Here is a 25,053-nt window from a genome sequence, read left to right as displayed (position 1 = left end):
TGCTCTGATACAAAAGCATATAAAACTATCCCAGGCTAATTACCCAGAAATCAAACAAGAACAAGACCCAATAAAACTCACAATCTTTCCAAAACTGACATTTTCTTTTTATTCCCCAACATTTTCTCAGCAACCAAATAAAATATCCACAAACTCAAGCTAAATTCAGAAAATAAATAGAAAAGAAACCCTCAAATTCAATACTCATATGAAATAGGACCCAGAATTTTGAACTTTGCGTTTAGAGGCCTCCGGGCTCCGGCAATGGTTCACCGGAGCACGCCTGCACTGCCCACGGCGCCACCTCTTCCTCTCTCTCTGTCACTTGGTTCACTCTCTCTCTCCGCCTCCTTCTCTTTTCTTTTTTTCTTTTTTTTTTTGTTTTTTAATTATTATTGTTTTATCATTTTTAAATTTTAATAAATTTTATATTATTTGTATTTTAGACCTAGTTTTTTAAAGTGGAAAACGGCACCGTTTAGTCGAAAAGGAAAACTGCCGCATGCAACCCCCTTATGCGACACATATATACTTAATTTCTCTCACAAGCCCCTGATGAAGTGAAACAAAACTGCATTTATTTTGTTACTGCCATGCTTTAACAAAGCGAATGGTATGAATGATATGTTCCATTGATTGAACAAAATATTGCATTTATTCGTTGATAACCATGATCAAGCCAGAAAAGAAATAGAAAAGCAAAAACCCAAAAAAAAACAATAGGAGCCATGATCAAGCCTACATAACAAGAGAATGAAATGATGATCTTCATAGGTGCATGGTAAGTACCCTTTTCTATTTTAAGGGGCTGGGATCCAAAGAAGCGAAAGCAAGAAGTTCCTTGTCTTGTGCTAATGCATTCATCTCTTCTTTATTTAATGTAACCCATGCTTCTACTCCATCGCCAGATCTTGTGTCCATTAGAATTAACGATGTTGGGAACACGCTTTCCGTATCGCCGCTTGAACCAACACTGCTTACCCACATCGGCTTTCCCCACCCGAAATCGATGTCATAGATACCGAAGTTACACCAACTGGTAACTGCAATGAAGTTCATTCCAAAAGAACTTTCGATACTTGAGAGTTCTTCTGTCGTTGCTTTCATAACTTCACAAAGATTGGAAAACCCTCCCTCACCTTGTAGGCTTTTTACAAAATCAGCGTTAACTTTCACAATGGCTTCTCTAAGCTTGCTCACCATGTAAGCTAAATCTGTCTTCTCAGCCGTGCATAATGCGCCTGCTCCCCAAAATAAATTCCCCATGGAAGAGTCTGAGAATTGTGGATCTGCTCTTCGGCGAAAATTCACCGAGTGGGTAAGATAGTTTGGCTTTTGAACGCCGGAAGTGGCCTTTAAAGCGGTCATGATAGATTTCCATAGGAGCGCTGAAACAACCTCAACTCTTGTTGGGTTCAGCACGCTTGAGCTGGTCGCTTTGGCTTTTAGTGATGCAACGGCTGAGCCATCAAACACAACTCTCCTTACAACACACCTACCTGCTTTGTAGGCCTTGGCAAAAGTCGTCATGGCTGCTTCTTTAGAGAACGCATCGTTTTGTGGGAAAATTGATGGGGCATCAAAATTAGGATATACATGCTCAGAGGCCTTACGAGCAATGGCTGCCCAACCATTGAGAAATGCACTGAAGGCAGTTCCATCAGCGACCATGTGGCAAACAAGGACACCAATGGCAAAACCACCGCATGCAAAGCTGGTCACTTTTATCAAAGCAACATAATCTCCCTCAACTGGATCTTGAAAAGTCATCTCTTGCGGAAAAAGTTGTTGCAATGATACAACATCAGGCTCTCTAATGCAATCAACAAGATGACAATTTGAGTAACCTTCTAAATAAAAAACCCCCTCGTCATTACAATCAATGGTGAGTTCATCTTTGACTTTGCCAGCTAAAGGGTAAAAGCGAGTTAGGTTTTCAGATAGGGATTGCTTGAGCAGCTGGGATCTTTGAGAGATAATATCAGCAACGTTAACAGAATGGCTTGTGCTTTCGTTCATGGGATAAAAGAGGATCACAGGAATATAGATGGATGAATGGACCTGGTCCAAGAGGGAGAGCTTGTAGGTTTTCAGGTTCGGGGGTGTTGGAGAAGAGGGCTTGATGCACTCTTTGGAAATAATTTCCACCTCCATTTTCATCTTTCCTTCGAGCAGATATGGAAAGCTAACAAAAGGATGGTTTTCACAAGCAAGTAGCGCAAGTCACTTGAAAATAGGTGGTGATTGGAGTTGTGCTGAACAATAATCGCGTATGTGTAACATATATACAGCCTCGAGGTCCACAGATGAGAGTAGAAAATTCATAATCTAATTTGTCGTTACGTAACGTATGCATGGAAATACTAATTAATTAAGTCCATTATTCTGTTATTCATGTGCACCGCTAATTGTCAAAGTCAGCGATGGTGTGATTAATAGTCAAATACGTCTAAACGCGTAAGTAGCAAATACAATTTCAATTTTTTACTTGGAAGGAAAGGATAATTAAGGACGCCCACATATTATGAATTTAGTTTTTTTTTTTATTGAAAAATAATACATATTAAAAATATGACATGTTAATATATTTTTATTAGGTTCTTGTACTTTATAATGTTGTAAAAAAGTTTTGAGACAAAAATTGTCCTTTGGTTTACTGAAAAAGAAGCATCTCCTCTTCAAAAATTGAGAAAAAGTTTTTTTAGAAGAAAAATTCTTTTTGACTCGATATATAACATATCACATTTTTATTATGTATTATTTTTCAAGCAATTCCATATATGCAAAAAAAAAATACATGATTTCACATTATTTTAAAATTTATAATCTTTTTAAAAGTGATTGATGTGATATAAAATATAAATGTGATTTAAATATTTTTAAGATAAAAGCAATGAAAGTTGTTTGTTAATATGAAGAAATGAGGTTGATGAGCTTAATTATCTCTTCCATCTAGAGTTGTATTTGAATGTAAAATCCCCATCAGCGGAAACAAATTAACATGTTTAATTATCTGTTATAAATATATTAATCATTCATTCATTTTCAGAAATGTATTTTTGTTCTTCGGTCCATCTACCGTCCAACACCATTTATATTTTAAAAAAAATTTAAGCTTGATATAGCAAAAAATAATATAATCTTCCACACCAAATTTTTTTTTTTTTTCTCTTAACAAAATACTTCATGGACAAAATTACCCATTGACAAAATCACCGGAGCCACCGTCTTGGTTGGTTTTGAAGACTCAGGTGTCAGGGGTTCGGTGGTGGGCATTGAGTTAGAATAAATGGAAAAATCCATGTGATTGATTAAAAGATATGATGTTTTCATTTTTATTGTATTTAGTCTTTTTATATGATGTGTCAAATTTTTATTGAAAACTGTAAAATGAAGTTTTACATACATCCTGATAGAAGAGACTCTACTTTTATTGTAATTTGTGAAATTTGAAATCTATGTTTATTGAAACATAGTCGTTTGATGAGTAGGATGTAAAACCAATATGAAATCCGACTAATGCGCGTACAAGGCTAAAAACAAGAGCTCCATATATATATATATATATCACAATAGTGAATGATTAATACAATAATTAGACTCAAATCTATTTGATTAAGTTTTTCTCCCTCTCTCCCATCCTCTTAATGCCTATGTGTCATGGTCGCCTCAACCGAAAAATCAATTTTCATACATCAAATGCTATGGGGGATTACCCCCATAGGGCCAAATAGGCATGGGGAATGGAAGATGATGAGGGTAATGTATAACATTATTTTATATTACATTATGGTTTCTTAAAAGAATTTTTCAAGAAGTTAATCTCCCCATCAGGCATTTGGCTAGGGATCGGAGTAGTGATATGCGTAAGGCTAGAGTTTCATAATAAATTAAAGAGATGAAAGATAGATAAAAAGACATACAAAACCTTATAGAACAAAGGAAAGAAAGCTAGCACTTTCGTTTTGCCCCCAGGAGTCGACCCATGTAATTAAGGACGAGGTCACAAAGAAGGGCTACATCATTGAACTCCTTTTCTTTTTCTTTTCTTTTTTGATTGTATACAATGCCCTACTTATAGAGCTTCAAATACAAATAAAATCCTTAATTAAAATAACTAAATTTCTTAATTTAGAGATCCATCATTTATCATGATCCATATCAGAAAAAATAATGTAAAGGTTCGTTACGAGTTTGGAAAATGGTAAATGAGGGGCGGCTGAAGGTTCAAAAGAGGAAGTTGCTTGGAAGTTGGAATCAAGTGAATATTGATTATGGTTGAAAAGGAATATAATACGATATAGGTAGCCCATGAAAGACTAGTTCTCGTACACTGGCCGGTTTTATGCCTACCTCTTATCTTATTACAAAATATATATAGAACGGGTCCAAATTGAGCGTCAACCTACCTACCCCCCTTTTTTTTTCTATTCAGCTTCAACCTACCTTAGATACTCTCTTTTTTTTTTTTTTTTTTTTTTTCAGTTTTAATTTCCTTGAATGCAGGGACGGAGCCAATAAATTTCATGGGGGGAGGCTAGCCAATTTTTTTTTTTTTTTTTTCAGTTCTTTAAATTTTTTTTATTAAAAAAAATATATTATTTTGGTTGTTTTTTATGAAATAAAGACTACCGTAAAGGCACAAAAAAGTGAGCATTTGAAAGTAAGGGCAAAAAAATAGATATTTGAAAATAAGGATCAAAAATAAAAAAAACTTAATGGATATGGCAAAAAAAAATTAATAATAGGGCCAAAATTTTTTATTAGATATAGCCAAAAAAATCTAAAAATAGGACTAAATTTTTTTTTGAGAGTGCCGAAATAAACTTAAATCTTTACTTTACTTTTTTTTTTTGTAATTTTTTTTTTTTTTTTTTTTTTTTTTAACTTTATAATTTTTTTTTCCTTATTCTGGGGGGACCATCGCCTAGTCTCCCCCTCCCCCAGTCTCTGCTTGAATGAGAAGCTCATGTTCGTCGAAAAGAGCAGTTTTTCACAGGTATGCAGCTGCAGAGTTGACTGTTGAGGAGTTGCGTTGTATAATATAACAAATAATAATAAATAAATAAATATATAGCCAATAAATCCTCAAGGTTCACTAGAATTCGGTAACTCGCATCCCCTCACATTTTGCCTAGAAAAAGTCATATGTGAATATGAGCCATTTTTCCGATCATGAAGTCAATGGTTTTGGAATTCATAATGTTGCGCACGCCATGATCTCCATGCGGTACAGTGTACAGGTTGTATATGCATGCATATCTCCTTAAAAGTATCAAACACAAACGCCATTTCTCTTGGTTAATTATTGGTATCTCCTTTGACAAAATAAAAAAAATTATTGGTATCTCCCACCTTAAACCAATTAAGCAAAATATCATAGTCAACCTCATCCGTCGCTTTCATACAATTATTGTGATTTAAAAAACCTTTTTCACAATTTTTTAATTTTTATTAAAAAAAATTCTAAACTTGGAATCTATCAAGGGAGACTTTGAAGTTTTATATTTAGAATTTAAGCGGCATGTATGGGGTGTTTGGCCACCCCATAATTGATAAGAGAGAATGGCCGGCCACTTCCAATTGCTTTGGAGGTGGTCATTCAATTATCGTTGAATTCGACTCAAAAGCTCTCAAGGATGGCATGGCATAATATAGAAGAAAAGGGTTATAGCCATGTGGCAGATGAGAACTATATATATTTTATTATATAGTTCTCATTTCTCAAAATGAAAATATAATAAAATACATATATTGACATTTTCCATAGAGAAACTATTCAATTTCTTGGTCGTGAGCGTCAGCTAATTTGTGGCAATATATATGACTGGGGCCGGGGCAACGTGACATTACAAGTGGTAGAATACCATTGAGATTGCAGTCTAAAGAATCGCAGGCCGCCGTCTGAATTAATTGACAGCAAGGAAATTTAAAATAGTAGAATATTAATGATTATTTTATCCTAGGACATGCAGTCAATTGCATTTTGAGATGATCCGGCCTAAAATGACCCAGTTTGGGGTCGTTTAAGGCAATAAAAAAATAAACTTTTAAAAGAAATAATATAAAATTAATTTAAGATTAAAAAAATCAATAATTTAAAAAATAAAAATATTAAAAAACTAAAAAACTCCACTGGACGTCGTCTTCATCTTCTTGTTGCTCTTCTTTCTTCTCCAGCTCGTTCATTTTTTTTCTTCTTTTCTTCTTCTTCTTCATCCCCCCCAGCTTGCAGAGCGTTTTTTTTTTTTTTTTTTTTCTACCATTGACCCTTTTTTTAGGGCAAGCATAACTTTCCATGCTTCATCCATGGAAAATGATAAAAGCATATAAAATTCATTTTTATATAAAACAGCCATGGATGGACCATTTTTTTTAAAAAAAAAATCCTTAAAAGGAAAAAGTGTGAGAGTTGGGGGAGATGAAGAAGAAGAAGAAGAAGAGGTGAAGATGGAGAAGTTTTTTACTTTGATACGAAGTTTTAGGGAAAGTTTTTTGCTCTGATACAAAAGCATATAAAACTACCCTAGGCTAATTACCCAGAAATCAAACAAGAGCAGGACCCAATAAAACTCACAATCTTTTCAAAACCGACATTTTCTTTCCATTCACCAACATTTTCTCAGCAACCAAACAGAATATCCACAAACTCCAGCTAAATCCAGAAAATCAATAGAAAAGAAACCCTCAAATTCAATACCCATATGAAATAGGACTCATAATTTTGAGCTTTGAGTTTAGAGGCCTCCAGTCTCTGGCAATGGTTCACCGGAGCACGCCTTCATTGCCCACGGCACCACCTCTTCCTCTCTCTCTGCCTCTCGGTTCACTCTCTCTCTCCGCCTCCTCTCTCCCTGAAATCTGTTTCTGGTTCTCCCTTCATTATTTTTTTTTTTAGTTTATTTTTTTTTTTAGTTTTTTTAATTATTATTGTTTTACCATTTTTAAATTTTAATGAATTTTATATTATTTGTATTTTAAACATAGTTTTTTAAAGTGGAAAACGGTACTGTTTAGTGGAAAAGGCATGCTGTAGTTTTCACTACCACATGCAAGCCCCTGATGCGACACATATACTTAATTGCTCTTACAAGCCCTTGATGAAGTGAAACTGAACTGCATTTATTTTTGTTACTACCATGCTTTAACAAGGAGAATGGTATGAATGATATGTTCCATTGATTGAACAAAATATTGCATTTATTTGTTGATAACCATGATCAAGCCAGAAAAGAAATACAAAAACAAAAACCAAAAAAAAAAAAAAACAGTAGGAGCCATGATCAAGTTTACATAACAAGAGAATGAAATGATGATCTTCATAGATGCATGGTAAGTACCCTTTTCTATTTTAAGGGACTAGGATCCAAAGAAGCGAAAGCAAGAAGTTCCTTGTCTTGTGCTAACATGTTCATCTCTTCTTTATTTAATGTAACCCATGCTTCTACTCCATCGCCGGATCTTGTGTCCATTAGAATTAACGATGTTGGGAACACGCTCTCCGTATCGCCATTTGAACCAACACTGCTTATCCACATCGGCTTTCCCCACCCGAAATCGATGTCATAGATACCAAAGTTACACCAGCTGGTAACCGCAATGAAGTTCATTCCAAAAGAACTTTCGATACTTGAGAGTTCTTCTGTCGTTGCTTTCATAACTTCACAAAGATTGGAAAACCCTCCCTCACCTTGTAGGCTTTTTACAAAATCAGCGTTGACTTTCCCTATAGCTTCCCTAAGCTTGCTCACCATGTAAGCTAAATCTGTCTCCTCAGCAGTGCATAATGCACCTGCTCCCCAAAATAAATTCCCCATGGAAGAGTCTGCGAATTGTGGATCTGCTCTTCGGCGAAAATTCACCGAGTGGGTAAGATAGTTTGGCTTTTGAACGCCAGAAGTGACCTTTAAAGCGGTCATGATGGATTTCCATAGGAGCGCTGAAACAACCTCAACTCTTGTTGGGTTCGGCACGCTTGAGCTGGTCGCTTTGGCTTTTAGTGATGCAACGGCTGAGCCATCAAACACAACTCTCCTTATAACACACCTGCCTGCTTTGTAGGCCTTGGCAAAAGTCGTCATGGCTGCTTCTTTAGAGAACGCATCGTTTTGTGGGAAAATTGATGGGGCATCAAAATTAGGATATACATGCTCAGAGGCCTTACGAGCAATGGCTGCCCAACCATTGAGAAAAGCACTGAAGCCAGTTCCATCAGCGACCATGTGGCAGACAAGAACACCAATGGCAAAACCGCCGCACGCAAAGCTGGTCACTTTTATCAAAGCAACATAATCTCCCTCAACTGGATCTTGAAAAGTCATCTCTTGCGGAAAAAGTTGTTGCAATGATACAACATCAGGCTCTCTGATGCAATCAATAAGATGACAGTTTGAGTAACCTTCTAAATAAAAAACCCCCTCGTCATTACAATCAATGGTGAGTTCATCTTTGACTTTGCCAGCTAAAGGGTAAAAGCGAGTTAGGTTTTCAGATAGGGATTGCTTGAGCAGCTGGGATCTTTGAGAGATAATATCAGCAACGTTAAGAGAATGGCTTGTGCTTTCGTTCATGGGATAAAAGAGGATCACAGGAATATAGATGGATGAATGGACCTGGTCCAAGAGGGAGAGCTTGTAGGTTTTCAGGTTCGGGGGTGTTGGAGAAGAGGGTTTGATGCACTCTTTGGAAATAACTTCAACCTCCATTTTCATCTTTCCTTCAAGCTGATATGGAAAGCTAACAAAAGGATGATTTTCACAAGCAGGTAGCGCAAGTCGCTTGAAAATAGGCGGTGATTGGAGTTGTGCTGAACAATCATCGCGTACGTGTAATATATATACAGCCCCGAGGCTCACAGATAACTGAGATAAGAGATGAAAATTCATAATCTAATTTCTCACCAAGTCACGTACGTCAGCATGCAAATACTAATTAAGTCCATTAGTCATGTGGCGCGCTTATTGTCAAAGTCAATGATGGTGTGATTAATAGTCAAATATGTCTAAACACTTATTTATACGTGCAAATACAATTTTTAATTTTTTACGTGTAATGAAAGGATAAGGATATATACCCACAATTTTAAGAATTTTTTGTTTTTTTGTTTTTCATTGAACATGCTGCATATTAAAAAGATGACAAGTTAATTGAGTTTATTCTAGCAAAAACTTGTCTTTTGGTTTACTAAAAAAGAAGCACCTCTTTAAAAGTGAAGAAAAATCCTTTTGGAGGAAAATTCTTTTTGTCTACTTCGGTTATATACCACATTTTTAATAGGTATTATTTTTAAACCATTCGATGCAAAAAATACATGATTTCGCATAATTTTAAAATCTACTATCTCCTTAAAAGTGATTGACGTGATACAAAATAGAAAAAATGTTTAATTTTTTTTTACAAGATAAGAGAGAAAAAAAATTGTTTGTTAATATAAAGAAATAAGGTTGAAGTTTTTAGGAGACATGAGAACTCTTTTTTGGTAAATGTGTTTGCTTCGTTTGTCTCAATTCGAGTAATTATATTCTTCACTCTCAATTACTCTCTTCTTCTAAAGTTTATGAAACGATGGAGTAAGGTGAAGATTATCAATAAATACTATAATTCTATTCAACATTCCTCTACCAAAACTTTTTTTTATACTCTCAACAAACATTTGGACTACTCTTTTGTTAATTAAAAAAAATGGCATATGACAACTACTGTAGGCTTTTGAATATCATGTTTGAATTTTGGACTCTACAGTAATATAATAGAAGATAATGACTGTTTATAGTCTGAGTCAATTGCTTCAATGCCACGTCCCTTTACCTAGGATCACGAAAAATCAAAATTGGTTAACGGGTCCGTATAGGCGGCGTTAACATCGGGTCAACAAAGGCGGTAACGGGTCTATAAAGGCGTTCGTCATAGAGGCGACTTTTCATGTCGTTTTTTTTTTAAAAAAAAAATACTGATTTCATTTATCTTTATAAAAATAAGGCAGGTTGTCGTTATTGTCTTATATTAATACAATAAAATCACTAAGTACGTTTAGAAATTTCTTCCTTTCAAACTTAATTCGGTTAATTAAAAGTTGTTATGGATAGTGAAGTCATCGGAAACTGGGTTCATCTTTTGCATATATAAAATTATAAATTACAAGAAATTTGTAGATAACACTACAAACAAAAAAATATATCTATGAAATATTCAACATTGGAGGCCAATTTGGTTAATGGAATTGGACTGCTGGAAAAGAATGGAAATAGTTATTTCTTTATCTAATGAGTGGTCAGACACACACTACAAGACTTTGGGGTACTGGTCATTGACAAATTAATGCGAGAAATGTTAAATGGTCAAGATACGTTTATATCTAAGAAAAAGTGAATAATGATACACATCATAAATTACAAAATTATAAATTAAAAGAAATTTGTAGATAACACTACAAAATATATATATATATATATATATATATATATATATATATTCAACATTGAAGGCTCGTTTGAATAGGACTGCTGGAAAAAATTGGAAATAGTTATTTCTTTAACCAATGAGTGGTTGGCCACAAACTACAAGACATTGGAGTGGTCATTGACAAATTTATGTGAGAAATGTTAAATGGTCAAGACACGTTATCTAAGAAAAAATGAATAATGCTACACATCATCTCATTATCTTCTATCACCTTCAAATTTATGTGAAAAGATCTTACATGCATTTATTTGGTGTATGTGAATTGTTTGTTTGTTTGTTTGTTTTTTTTTTTTTTTTTTTGTATGTGAATTAATTGTTAGAATATATTGAATGTTTTTTATTTGATTTTATTAATTACAATCAATACAAATATACTCTCATATCAAATCTCACAATATATTCTAATAGTGTCGTGCAATTGTGCATTGCATTCCATGACAACTTAACATCAATATAATAGAAAGGATATCCCCTAACTATGGTGTAAGGTCAATACTCAATCGCTCAGTAGTTTCATCAACTCGCTAGCAGCTATCTTTTGATTTTTTTCTTTTAAATTTAAAAAATACAATTATTTTTTACTTACAATTAAAATACGGGTATCCTACCTATCTTCACTTTTTTCATAAAATTTCAACACAATTTCCGATGAAAGGCAAAAAGAGGAAATATGAGAGATAATTATTTTGTGTTAAAATAATGAATAGGAAAATTAAAATGGTTTTCAATGCATTGAGTTTCATTGTAGTATTCTCAATATTTAGGGGAGTAATGGAGAAATTTTTTGAGATTTTTATTATATTTAGAAAAATAAAAAAATTATAGGATTACTGCTACTCATTCAACATAAAAGATGACAAATAAAAAAAAAAAATAATAATAATAATAAATAAATAAAATATTAAAAAAAAAAAAAAAAAAAAAAAAACTTAAAAGTTGACTGAGAATGCACATGCCCCCCTAAGGTCAATAATAGCCCATGGAACAAGTTGGACAACAGTAGGTATGGCAAGCGACAATGCAAATTTCAAACTACGACCACTGGCGATATGGGTAGAAGATATGATGAAAATTCAAACAGAATATTCAATAAAGCACGGATGTGCTCGATAAATTTTCTTAAGACGTATTAATTTCTTTGTGTTTTGATGTGACCAGTGATAGAGTTTGGATTTTGGTCCTTGGAGAGAGATAAAGATTTAAAAATAATATTAAACAATTTTTTTAAAAAAAATTATGACTAACAAAATAAATAAGTAATTAACTCAACAAAATTTAATTGAATCATTGTTGTTGTAACTACAATTATATATTTACGCAATTAAAATATTTTATAAAAACTTACAACAAAATGTAACAAAAATTATATATATTCATAAAAAATTAATTTAAAAGAGCAATCTAATTATAAAAAGTTTGATAACGTACTTGAAAGTTTTCAAGAAGGATAAATTATAAAAAATAAAAAAATAAAAAACACACACACATCCTCATGGTTATTTTTTGCTCTGGGCAATTTTTCACTATAGATCGAAGCTCTCAAAAAAATAACTAAACAATTTATCAGAATTATTAAACGACTTGAAGAAAAAAAGTTTGGCAACTGAAAATTCTACCACAAGAAGAGTTGGAATTTGATGGTCGTGGACCTTGTGGTATACTTGTATAATGTGTAGTTGAACTTGGTAGTTGTTTCAAACTTGAGAGTTAGAAAATTGAAATGCAACTCAATTTTTTTAAGTTTTTTGTCGGCCATGTTAAACACCCAAAACATATTTTTTATGTTTTTGTTGAATTTGGGGACATTGACATTTTGTTGGTAGATTAGAATGCACATTGACAAAATTAATTAATTAGTAGTTTAGATAGACATTAACAATAGTTAGTAGTTCACCTTAAAAAATAAAAATAAAAAAAAGGGTAATAGTTTGAAGAATATGTGTACTTTTTCCCAAATTTTTTTATTACTTTACTAGATTGATTTGTTTTTATTACTTTACTATATATAATAAATGTTTACTCAAGGTTTGCATAAACAAAAAAAATCAAAATCAAAATAGAACAAACGGGTAATTCTCAAAGGTGGAGATATATTTTACATATTATTTTATCATTTACTATAAAAATAAGATCAGGATCCTCGATATTTTGTAGAATAATTTTGCGTTAGAGTTTTTAAAATCAGTTGGGCTTAATGCCATCCCAATGAGATACAATGAATGAAAAATCAAGGATTATCTATTGATGCAAATATTAAGGTGACAAATCTAAATGAATAAAGTTTTTTTTTTTTTTTTTTTTGTATTATAAATTGGGTTGGATGGAGTTTCTTCAACCTAGTCTATTAAAGTGACATGTCTTTAAAGCATGTGATTTTCATATGTATTTATAATAAAATTAACATTATATGTGATTCTCATATACATTTTTAAAAATGCAAGTGAGAATCATATGCTCTATAGACTGATGTCAAATTTAATAGGCTATGTTACAAGATTTTCCTTTGACTCAATTTAAAGCTTATCCTACCAAAACATTTTAATCAAAAGTAATGTATGGTTGGCTCATTGGCTAAGCCAATTAGGTGGACAACTAAAACCCCAATTAATAATAGTATAATTAAGTTTTGTTTACAATATTTTAAGGACCCAATTAATTTTGTTTAATGTTTAAAATAAATTAAATTTCGTTTTGCACAAATAAATTTCATATGAAAGGAACTATACGTAGCTCAACACAAAATATGTCATTTGTTGAAATTAATTATATTGGAATTGTCACATCAACATGTGAGAATCATATGCTCTATAGACTGATGTCAAATTTAATAGGCTATGTTACAAGATTTTCCTTTGACTCAATTTAAAGCTTATCCTACCAAAACATTTTAATCAAAAGTAATGTATGGTTGGCTCATTGGCTAAGCCAATTAGGTGGACAACTAAAACCCCAATTAACAATAGTATAATTAAGTTTTGTTTACAATATTTTAAGGACCCAATTAACTTTGTTTAATGTTTAAAATAAATTAAATTTCGTTTTGCACAAATAAATTTCATATGAAAGGAACTATACGTGGCTCAACACAAAATATGTCATTCTTTGAAATTAATTATATTGGAATTGTCACATCAACATGTAAGATAATTTTGATATATATATATATATAACATTGCTCTTATTTTACATTAGGCGTGGTAGTGCCAAATGAGCTATTTAAAATAAAAATAAAAACAAAAACACGACACCACTACTTGTTCAATGCGATACCACTGGATAGGGATCAATGCAAAACCACTGCAAGCCCATTAAAACTAATTCTACCACATATCCAGACCAAGCCCATTATAGGCAACCTTAGGTCTTTGCTGCTTTGGTATGCCTGGAAAATTTGTTTCTTGGGTTCGAGAGTGTATTACTTCTCCTCGGTTTTCAGTGGCTGTAAATAGTACTTTGGTTGGTTATTTTGAGGGGAAAAGAGGTTTTAGGCAAGGTGATCTTTTATCTCCTTATTTGTTTGTTTTGTCTGTGGAAGTTTTGTCTAGTCTTTTGGCAGATTGTAAGAATGAGGGATTTGGCTATCATCATCGCTGCTCTAAGGTTGGTCTCACTTATCTATGTTTTGCAGATGATCTTCTCATCTTCTCGGAGGCTAGTGTGCACTCTGTTAGTGCTATTCAGAAAGTTCTTAGTGAGTTTGAGTTTCTCTCTGGTTTGAAGGCAAATCCTGATAAGAGTACTTGTTTTTGTGCTGTGCTTTCTCATTTAGCTCAATCTCAGATTCTTTCTACCCTGAAGATGGGTGAAGGTAAGCTTCCAGATCATTATTTAGGAGTTCCCTTGATTTCTTCCTGGCTATGTGCTGCTGATTGTGATACTCTTTTGGAGAAAATTACTGCAAGAATAAATTCTTGGCTTTCTAGGAATTTATCCTTTGCTTGGAGGTTGCAACTTATTTCCTCTGTGTTGTATAGTGTGCAACTTTATTGGTGTAGTATTTTCATTTTACGAAAGCATATTATTAGAGCTATTGAACAAAAATTTAATAGATTTCTTTGGAATGGTAATGATGAAGGGAATGCTAGAGCTAAAGTTTCTTGGAGTGTGCTTTCTATGCCAAAAAAAGAGGGGGGGGGGTGTTTAGGCATTAAAAAGCTTGAGGAATGGAACTGGGCTGCCATGATAAGGCATATTTGGAGTTTGTTTGCGAAAGCTGGATCACTTTGGGTTGCATGGGTAAAGGAAAATCTTCTAAAGGGAAAGAGCTTTTGGCAAGTTTCTATTCCTCAAATTTGCACTTGGAGTTGGAGAAAATTGTTAAAGCTTAGAGACAAAGCAAAACATTTTATCTCTTTTGATGTTGATAATGGGAAGAATATTTATCTTTGGTTTGATACTTGGCACCTGGATGGGGTGCTCTATAAGAAGTATGGGCATAGAGTCATCTATGATGCTCATAGTAAACTTGAGGCCCGATTAGACTCTATCATCCAGAATGATCAATGGTATTGACTTGCTGCTTATTCGGATCATCTTGTTAATATTCAAAGTAGATTGTGTGTGATTCCTATTGGTGATGAGGATAAGCTGAAGTGGAATGTTTCAAAAACTGGTACGTTCTCTTGCTCAAATACTTGGGATTCCATTCAGGTTAAGGAAAATGTTGTGGATTGGTGGGCATTGGTTTGGTTTCTTTTTTCAATTCCTAAACAAACTTTCATCACTTGGTTACCAATGAGGGATGCTTTGACCACTAAGAGGAAGTTGTTGATATTGGGGTTTCAAGGGGATGTGAAATGCATTTTTTGTGGACATATAATTGAGGATAGAGATCATTTATTTTTTGCTTGTGGTTATAGTAGCAGAATTTGACAACAGGTTATGAGTTTATGTAGTGTGCTTAACCCGCCTACTTGCTGGAAAGATGTGGTTTATTTTGGGTTAGAGAAATGGAGGGGCAAAGCTATAAAGGCTTATTTGTGTCGGCTAGTTTTTGTTTCTACAATATATAATATTTGGAGGAATCGTAATGCTTTGAGATATAACAATAATTCGAGCACTGAAGAAAAGCTTATTCAACGTATTAGATGGGAGGCGAGGATCTGGTTTTCTACAAAAGGTAAATTTAAAAAGACTAGAGGAAATGATATTCTTTGTAGTGCTTGGGAAATAGATATGATTTTGATTTAATCTTGTAGAGATTTTTTTGCTTGTATAGGTGTTTTCAGCTTTAGCTAAGTGCTTTAATTAGCTTTTCTTTGTAAAGTGTTTAGTTGTTGGTTATTGAAAGTTACTCATTCATCAAAAAAAAAAAAAAAAAAGACAATAGTATTGAAACAAAAAATTTACCAAACGGATCTATTTTACAGGACTTTCATCCGTCCTTGTATTATAATAGTTGCTTCCCTCCAAGTAGAGTAACCCAAGAGTGGTTCAGTCCACATAGTGATGGGCACTAAGTGACAATTGACATACACTACAAAAAAAAGGAGTTTTTTTGACGTGGCAAACAGTAACTAATTTTTGCCACGTCAAAAAAAATATTATTGACATACTGCATTATAACACGTCAAAAGTTTTTGACGTGTCAATTTAACACGTCAAAAACTTTCGTAAATAATATTTTTCCATTAATTTGTGAATAATTAGGTAATAATTAATATCAAAAATATGTATTAACACAAAATTTAATTAAATTTAATTGGCATAAAAAATTAAATATGATTTGTGAGGAAATAAGTTTATCATATTAGTATAAATTACTTTGTATATATGTATATGTGTGTGTGTCTATATATATATATATATATATGCATGCGTAATCATTCTAGCTATATATTATGGATTGGATTGTGGATTATGTAGGTGGATTATGTATGTGGATTGAATTATGTATTGAATTGGATTATGTATGTGAATAGGATTATGTATGTGGATTCGATTGGATTATGTATGTGGATTGGATTGTATTATGGATGTGTATTGGATTGTATTATGGATGTGGATTGGATTGTATTATGGATGTGTATTGGATTGTATTATGGATGTGTATTATGTATTATGGATGTAGATTGTGGATTATGTAGGTGGATTGGATATTGAATTTTGTTTAATGAAGTTGTGTTGGATATATATATTGGATATTGGATTTTGTTTAATGAAGTTGTGTTGGATATATATATTCTTGTAATTGCTGATGAACGTGGATTATGGATTGGATTATGGATTATGGATTGTGGATTATATATGTGGATTATGTTTGTGGATTGAATTGGATTATGTAGGTGGATTGTGGATTATGGATGTGGATTAGAAATATTTGAATATTGAAATTATTATATTGGAATATCAAGAATATTGGAATTGTAATTGGAATTGGAATATCAGGAATATTGGAATATCAGGAATATTGGAATTATTAAAAAATAAAAAAATAAAAAAGATTTTTGACGTGTTAAATTGCGTGACACGTCAAAAACCACACGCACACATTTTTGACGTGTCAAAAATGGCACGTCAAAACTTTTTTGACATGGCAATTTTCGACACGTCAAAAAGTTTTTGACGTGGCAATTTTTAACACGTCAAAAATGTTTTTTGACGTGTTAAAATGGCACGTCAAAAAAGTTTTGACGTGCCATTTTTGACACGTCAAAAACATTTTTGACGTAGCAAAATTTCAACGTCAAAAATTTTTTTGACGTGTCAAAAATGCCACGTCAAAAAATGTTTATTTGACGTGTTGCTAGTGACACGTCAAAAACTTTTGACGTGTCGCTATAGACACGTCAAAAAACTGGGTTTTTTGACACCTACCCTTTTGACCGTTGATGAACGTAAAAAACGACGCGTCAAAAACCCCTGGTAAAAAATTAACCCCATTTTTGTAGTGATACCACCAAATTTGTGCAATGATAACAATTGGATGGGACTCGCTCTATGTGCCTCTTTTTCAATGGGTGGGGATCAAGAAACCATCTTCGACAATTTGGTTTCAGAAATTCCGCACTTCCTATAGGTGGGAAGTACCCTCTAATTTTCTATTTTAAGGGGCTGGGATCCAAAGAAGCGAAAGCAAAAAGTTCCTTGTCTTGTGCTAACACATTCATCTCTTCTTTATTTAATGTAACCCATGCTTCAACTCCATCGCCAGATCTTGTGTCCATTAGAATAAACGCTGTTGGGAACACACTCTCCGTGTCGCCGCTTGAACCAATACCGCTTATCCATGTTGGCTTTCCCCACCCGAAATCGATGTCATAGATACCAAAGTTACACCAACTGGTAACCGCAATGAAGTTCATTCCAAAAGAACTGTCTATACCTGAGAGTTCTTCTGTTGTTGCTTTCATAACTTCACAAAGATTGGAAAACCCTCCCTCACCTTGTAGGCTTTTTACAAAATCAGAGTTGACTTTCACTATGGCTTCTCTAAGCTTGCTCACCATGCAAGCTAAATCTGTCTCCTCAGCCATGCATAATGCGCCTGCTCCCCAAAATAAATTTCCCATGGAAGAGTCTGCGAATTGTGGATCTGCTCTTTGGCGAAAATTCACTGAGTGGGTAAGATAGCTTGGCTTTTGAACGCCGGAAGTGGCCTTTAAAGCGGTCATGATGGATTTCCATAGGAGCGCTGAAACAACCTCAACTCTTGTTGGGTTCGGCACGCTTGAGCTGGTCGCTTTGGCTTTTAGTGATGCAACGGCTGAGCCATCAAACACAACTCTCCTTACGACACACCTGCCTGATTTGTAGGCCTTGGCAAAAGTCGTCATGGCTGCCTCTTTAGAGAACGCATTGTTTTGTGGGAAAATTGACGTGGCATCAAAATTAGGGTATACAAGCTCAGAGGCCTTACGAGCAATGGTTGCCCAACCATTGAGAAATGCACTGAAGGCAGTTCCATCAGCGACCATGTGGCAGACAAGAACACCAATGGCAAAACCGCCGCATGCAAAGCTCGTTACTTTTATCAAAGCAACATAATCTCCCTCAACTGGATCTTGAAAATTCTTCTCTTGTGGAAAAAATTGGTTCAATGATACAATATCAGGCTCTCTGATGCAATCAACAAGATGACACTTTGAATAACCTTCTAAATAAAAAACTCCCTCGTCATTACAATCGATGGTGAGTTCATCTTTGATTTTGCCAGCTAAAGGGTAAAAGCGAGTTAGGTTTTCAGATAGGGATTGCTTGAGCAGCTGGGATCTTTGAGAGATAATATCAGCAACGTTAACTGAATGACTTGTGCTTTCGTTCATGGGATAAAAGAGGGTCACAGGAATATAGATGGATGAATGGACCTGGTCCAGGAGGGAGATCTTATACGTTTTCAGGTTCGGAGGTGTTGGAGAAGAGGGTTTGATGCACTGTTTCGAAATAATTTCCACCTCCATTTTCATCTTTCCTTGAAGAAGATATGGAAAGCTAACAAATTAAAAGGATGGCTTTCACAAGCAGGTAGCGCAAGTCACTTGAAAATAGGTGGTGATTGGAGTTGTGCTGAACAGTCATCGCGTACATGTATTAATATATATACAGCCTCGAGGCTCACAGATAAGGGTTGAAAATTCATAATCTAATTTGTCGCGCTACGTCACGTAAGCATGCAAATACTAAGTAAGTCCATTAGTCATGTGGGGCAAGTGGGGGTGCGCTAATTGTCAAAGTCAACGATGGTGTGATTAATATTTAATAGTCAAATATGTCTAAACAGTGATTTGTACGTGCAAATACAATTTTGAATTTTTTACGTGGAATGAAAGGATAAGGATATATATATATATAGTATACCCACAATTTTAATAATTTTTTTTTTTTTTCTTTTCATTGAAAATGCTGTATATTAAAATGATGACAAGTTACCGATGATAATTGAAGTATATTTTAGCTAAAAATTGTCTTTTGTTTGACTGAAAAAGAAGCACTTATTTAAAAGTGAAGAAAAATCATTTTAGAGGAAAATTCTTTTTCGCTATCTCTGTAATAGGCCACTTTTTTTAATAGGTATTGTTTTTAAAGCGGTTCGATGCAAAAAATACATGATTTCACATAATTTTAAAATTTACTATCTCTTTAAAGTGATTGATGTGATACAAAATAGAAAGTGAAAAAAATTTATGGGCCTAACTCATCTCATAAAATCGGTTCAATAAGAGATGGTTGACCATTCCTTATAAACATACTCAAGATCTTGTTCACAAACAATTTAGGACTATTTCTCAACATAAAGAATATTTTATTTTATTTACAAGATAAGAAGGAAGAAAATTGTTTGTTAATATAAAGAAATAAGGTTGACGTTTTTAGGAGAGATGAGAACCCTTTTTTGGTAAATGTGTTTGCATTGTCTGTCTGAATTAGAGTAATTATATTTATCATTCTCAATTACTCTCATCTTCTAAAGTTTATGAAACGATGGAGTAAGGCGGAGATTACTCATCCCAATTATTACCATGTATTGATTTTGAATAAAAAATAATAAATACTATAATTCTATTTAACATTCCTCTACCAAAACTTTTTTTTGATACTCTCAACAATTAATTAAAAAAATGGCATATGACAACTGTAGGTTTTTGTTTGAATTTTTGACTCTACAATAATACAATAGAAGATATATAATGTCTGTTTATAATCTGTGTCAATTGCTTCAATTCCACGTCCCTTTCCCTTGGATCACGAAAAATCAAATTCGTTGGCGGTCTATATAGGCGGCATTCATATCATTATCGGGTCTATAAAGGCGTTTGTCATAGAGGACTTTTAGAGGCCAGGCCCTGGTATGCACTGTAGTGCTTTTTTTTTTTTTTTTAAGGAATATGTATTTGGTTAGTTTCAGTGAAAATATTTTGTGAAAAAAAGTAATGGAATATATTTATAAAAAAAATGTAAAAAATTCATTTTGTAGTAATTTTTTTATTTGAATAATAATAATAAAAAAAATGATTGATATGGTATAAAAAGTAGAAATATTTGAATTAATTTTGAGGTGAAGGTATTTATTTTTTGGGATTGAGGAAGAGGCCCAATAGAGAATCAGTCTGTTCCGTTGGCAAACACTAAATACGACAGGTTGTTGTTGTTGTTCTATATTAATACAATAATATCACTAAATACGTTTAGAAATTTCTTCCTTTCAAACTTTATTTGGTTAATGAAAATTTGTTATTATGGATAGTGAAGTCATCGGAAATTGGGTTCATCTTTTGCATATATAAAATTATAAATTACAAAAAATTTGTAGATAACACTACAAACGAATATATATATATATATATATATATATATATGAAATATTTAACTTTGGAGGCTCGTTTGGTTTATGAAATAGGACAGTTGAAAAAGAATGGAAATAGTTATTTCTTTGTTTGTTAAAATCTAATTCATAAGGATAACTATTCCATTAGAATAATTATTTCCTTACTAAGAAGAATAACTATTTTTTTTTAGGGGAATACACAATTTTTTTTCACAAAAAAAAAAAAAAAAAAACTCATTATTTTTTTATTATCGTTCAAACTAAAAAAAATCTTGAAACCCTTGCAACCAATCGAATGAGTGGTCAGCCACACGGCCCACACACTACAAGACTTTGGGAATTGGGGTGGTCATTGACAAATTTTTGTGAATGTTAAATGGTCACACATCATCTCATTATCTTCTATCACCTTCAAATTTATTTGGTATATGTGAATTGTTTGTATTTCAACGGTAGGTATGGCAAGCGACAACGCAAATTTCAAACTACGACCACTGGCGATATGGGTAGAAGATGAAAATTCAAACATGATATTCAATAAAGCACGGATGTGTTCGATAAATTTTCTGAAGAGTTAAGACGTATTAATTTCAAAAAAAAAAAAAAAAAAAAAGACGTATTAATTTCTTTGTGTTTTGATGTGACCAGTGATAGAGTTTGGATTGTGGTCCTTAGAGAGAGATAAAGATTTAAAAATAATATTAAACAAAATTTATTAAAAATTATAACTAACAAAATAAATAAGTAATTAATTCAACAAAATTTAATAGAATCATTGTGGTATACTTGTATAATATATAATTGAACTTAATTGGTAGTTGTTTCAAACTTGAGAGTCAGAAAATTGAAATGCAACTCAATCGCAACTCAATGTTTTAATATATATATATACTTTAGGTTTTCTTTTCTATTTTTGCCGAACTCTTTTTTAAGTTTTTTGTCGGCCATGTTAAACTACCAAAACATTTTTTTTTTTTTTTTATTGTTTCTGTTGAATTTGGGGACATTGACATTTTGTTGGTAGATTAGAATGCACATTGACAAAATTAATTAATTAGTAGTTTAGATAGACATTAACAAAAGGCAGTAGTTCACCTTAAAAAAAAAAAAAAAAAAAAAAAAGGTAATAGTTTGAAGAATATGTGTACTTTTTCCTAAATTGTTTTTATTACTTTACTAGATTGATTTGTTTTTATTACTTTAGTATATATAATAAATGTTTACTCAAGGCTTGCATAAACAGAAAAAATCAAAATCAAAATAGACCAAACGGGTAATTCTCAAAGGTGGAGATATATCTTACATATTATTTTATCATTTGCTATAAAAATAAGATCAGGATCCTCGATATTTTGTAGGATAATTTTGCGTTAGAGTTTTTAGAATCAGTTGGGCTTAATCCCATCCCAATGCATGAGATACAATGAATGAAAAATCAAGGATTATCTATTGATGCAAATATTAAGGTGACAAATCTAAATGAATAAAGTTTTTTTTTTTTTTTTTTTTTTTTTTGTATTATAAATTGGGTTGGATGGAGTTTCTTCAACCTAGTCTATTAAAGTGACATGTCTTTAAAGCATGTGATTCTCATATATATATATATTTGTAATAAAATTAACGTAATATGTTATTCTCATATATATTTTTAAAAATGCATGTGAGAATCATGTGCTCTATAGACTTATGTCAAATTTTTTAGGCTATGTTACAAGAGTTTCATTTGACTCAATTTAAACCTTATCCTACCAAAACATTTTAATCAAAAGTAATGTATGGTTGGCTCATTGGCTAAGCCAATTAGATGGCCACCTAAAACCCCAATTAACAATAGTATAATTAAGTTTTGTTTAACAAAAATAATATTTTAAGTACCCAATTAACTTTGTTTAATGTTTAAAATAAAGTAAATTTTGTTTTGCGCAGATAAAATTCACATGAAAGGAACTATATATGAGTTGCTCAACACAAAATATGTCATTCGTTGAAACTAATTATCTTGGAATTGTCACGTCAACATGTGAGATAATTTTGAGATAAATATGTGGTATATAACGTTACTCCTATTTTGCATTACTGACATGATAGTGCCGATCAAGCTAATTAATCGGGCATCAAAATTAGGACATACAAGTTTTGACGAATAATTCCAGAAGTCACTCTCTTGTTCTTCTTGTGTCACTTTAAGAATGAGCTAGCTTATAAAATCACTATTTGGTTAAAATTTAATAATAATCAATCACAAGGCCAATGATAATTTAGAAGCCACATCAATTTTTAAATGACACAAAAGAAAAACAAAAATAACTTCTAACTTAACTCCAAGTTAACAGGCCTTCCTAACAATGGCTGCCCAACCATTGAGAAGGACACAAAAGCAGTTCCATCAGCGATCGATCGTGTAAGAAACAAGGACACCATTAATGGCAATACCACCGCATGCAAATTAAGCTAGCTGGTCACTTGTATCATATCATAGCTACATAATCTCCTGCTGTTAGTTCTTTAAAAGTCATCTCTTGCGGAAAAACTAAGAATAGGCTGGTTGAGGCTTGTTCAGTTTGCATTAGCTTCTAATTATAAAACCACCTCGTCACATATTCTTTAGACCCTCCAAATATTGTTCAGCACAACTCCACTCAGCGCCTCTTTACAAGATACTTGCGCGCTAGCTACATGCTTGTGAAAATCATCCTATTGTTAGCTTTCCATATCTGCTCAAAGGAAAGATGAAAATGGAGGTGGAAATGATTTCCAAAGAGTGCATCAAACCCTCTTCTCCAACACCCCCTAGCCTGAAAACCTACAAGCTCTCCCTCTTGGACCAGGTCTTTCCTTCCGCCTATATTCCTGTGATCTTCTTCTATCCCATGAACAAAAGCATAAGCCATTATTCTGTTGTTGATATTTTCTCTCAAAGATCACACATGCTAAAGCAATCCCTATCAAACACCCTAACTCACTTTTACCCATTTGCTGGCAAAATCAAAGATAGATAATCATCTCTCCATCGACTGTAATGACGATGGGGTTTTACATTTAGAAGCTTATGCAAACTGTCATCTTGTTGACTACCTCAAACAACCTAATCTTGGATCATTGGAAAAACTTGTTCCGCAAGAGATAACTTCTAAAGAACTAATTCCGGGAGATTATCTCGCTATAATAAAAGTGACCAGCTTTGCATGTGGCGCTATTGCCATTGGTCTCCTTGTTTCCCACGTGATCACTGATGGAATTTCCTTGAGTGTCTTTCTCAAAGGTTGGGCAGCCACCGCTGGTAAGGCCTGTGAAACTGTATGTCCTAATTTTGATGACCCATCAATTTTCATACAAAACGAGGCACTCTCTAGAGAAACAATTACAATGGCTTTGTCAAAGTCCTACAAATCAGGCAGGTGTATTGTAAGGAGATTTGTGTTTGATGCCTCAGACATTGCATCACTTAAAGCCAAAGCAACCAGCTCAAGCGTGCAAAACCCGACAAGAGTTGAGGTTGTGTCAACACTCCTATGGAAATGCACCATGACTGCCTTCAAGGCAACTTCTGGTATTCAAAGGCCAACCTTTATAACCCATGCAGTGAATTTCCGCCCAAGAGCATATCCACCATTCACGGAATCTTCCATGGCAAATTTACTTTGGGGAACAGGCGCATTATATACGGCTAAGGAGATAGATTTAGCAGAGATGGTGAGCAAGCTTAGAGAAGCAATAACGAAAATCAATGCTGATTTTGTGAAAAGCCTACAAGGTGATGAAGGGTTTTTAAATTCTATGAGCTTATGAAAGGAACGACCGTAGGTCTCTTAAGTAATAAAGAATGTTCTTGTGGAATGGATCACATTGCGGTTACCAGTTGGTGTAACTTTGGTCTCTATGACATTGATTTTGGGTGGGGAAAGCCAATGTGGGTTAGCGGTGTTGGTTCAAATGGTGATCCAGAGACCGCGTTCCCAAATACGATAATGCTAATGGGTACAAGATCCGGCCATGGAATAGAAGCATGGGTTTGGTTAGATAAAGAAGATATGATTGTGTTAGCACAAGATAAGGAGCTTCTTGCTTTCACATCTTTGGATCCTAGTCCCATATAATAGAAAATTAATGGTATATATTTTGAGTAATTCTAACAATGATTCTTGTGTCACTTTAAGAATATGGTAGCTTTTAAAATCATCATTTGATTAAATTTAATAATGATCAATCACAGGGCCAATAATAATTTTAGAAATCATATTATTCTTGGAGAAACACAAGAGTGGCTTCTAGCATTACTTACATATTTCTCTCATGTGATGTGGATATCATGTGATAATTTAATGTCG

At 33.3% G+C, this 25,053-nt stretch overlaps 1 protein-coding gene and 3 pseudogenes across 1 annotated transcript; 1 reads left to right on the top strand and 3 right to left on the bottom strand.

The window, feature by feature from the left end:
- Positions 1-732: 732 nt before the first annotated feature.
- On the bottom strand, positions 733-2,193 carry LOC132190523 (epi-neemfruitin B 7-O-acetyltransferse L7AT pseudogene; annotated as a pseudogene).
- A 4,964-nt stretch (positions 2,194-7,157) lies between these two features.
- LOC132190151 (epi-neemfruitin B 7-O-acetyltransferse L7AT) lies at positions 7,158-8,824 on the bottom strand. The gene has a single exon (XM_059605054.2). It carries the CDS (start codon positions 8,709-8,711, stop codon positions 7,347-7,349), a length of 1,365 nt encoding a protein of 454 aa, XP_059461037.2. The 5' UTR covers positions 8,712-8,824; the 3' UTR covers positions 7,158-7,346.
- Positions 8,825-17,343: 8,519 nt separating this feature from the next.
- On the bottom strand, positions 17,344-18,943 carry LOC132190558 (epi-neemfruitin B 7-O-acetyltransferse L7AT pseudogene; annotated as a pseudogene).
- Positions 18,944-23,460: 4,517 nt separating this feature from the next.
- LOC132189159 (epi-neemfruitin B 7-O-acetyltransferse L7AT pseudogene) lies at positions 23,461-24,822 on the top strand (annotated as a pseudogene).
- Positions 24,823-25,053: the final 231 nt, after the last annotated feature.

This window comes from Corylus avellana, chromosome 9, assembly GCF_965113065.1.
Source record: "Corylus avellana chromosome 9, dhCorAvel1.hap1.2, whole genome shotgun sequence".
NCBI lineage: Eukaryota > Viridiplantae > Streptophyta > Magnoliopsida > Fagales > Betulaceae > Corylus > Corylus avellana.
The sequence above is the reverse complement of the archived record's forward strand: the minus strand, read 5'-3'. Positions and strand labels throughout refer to the sequence as shown.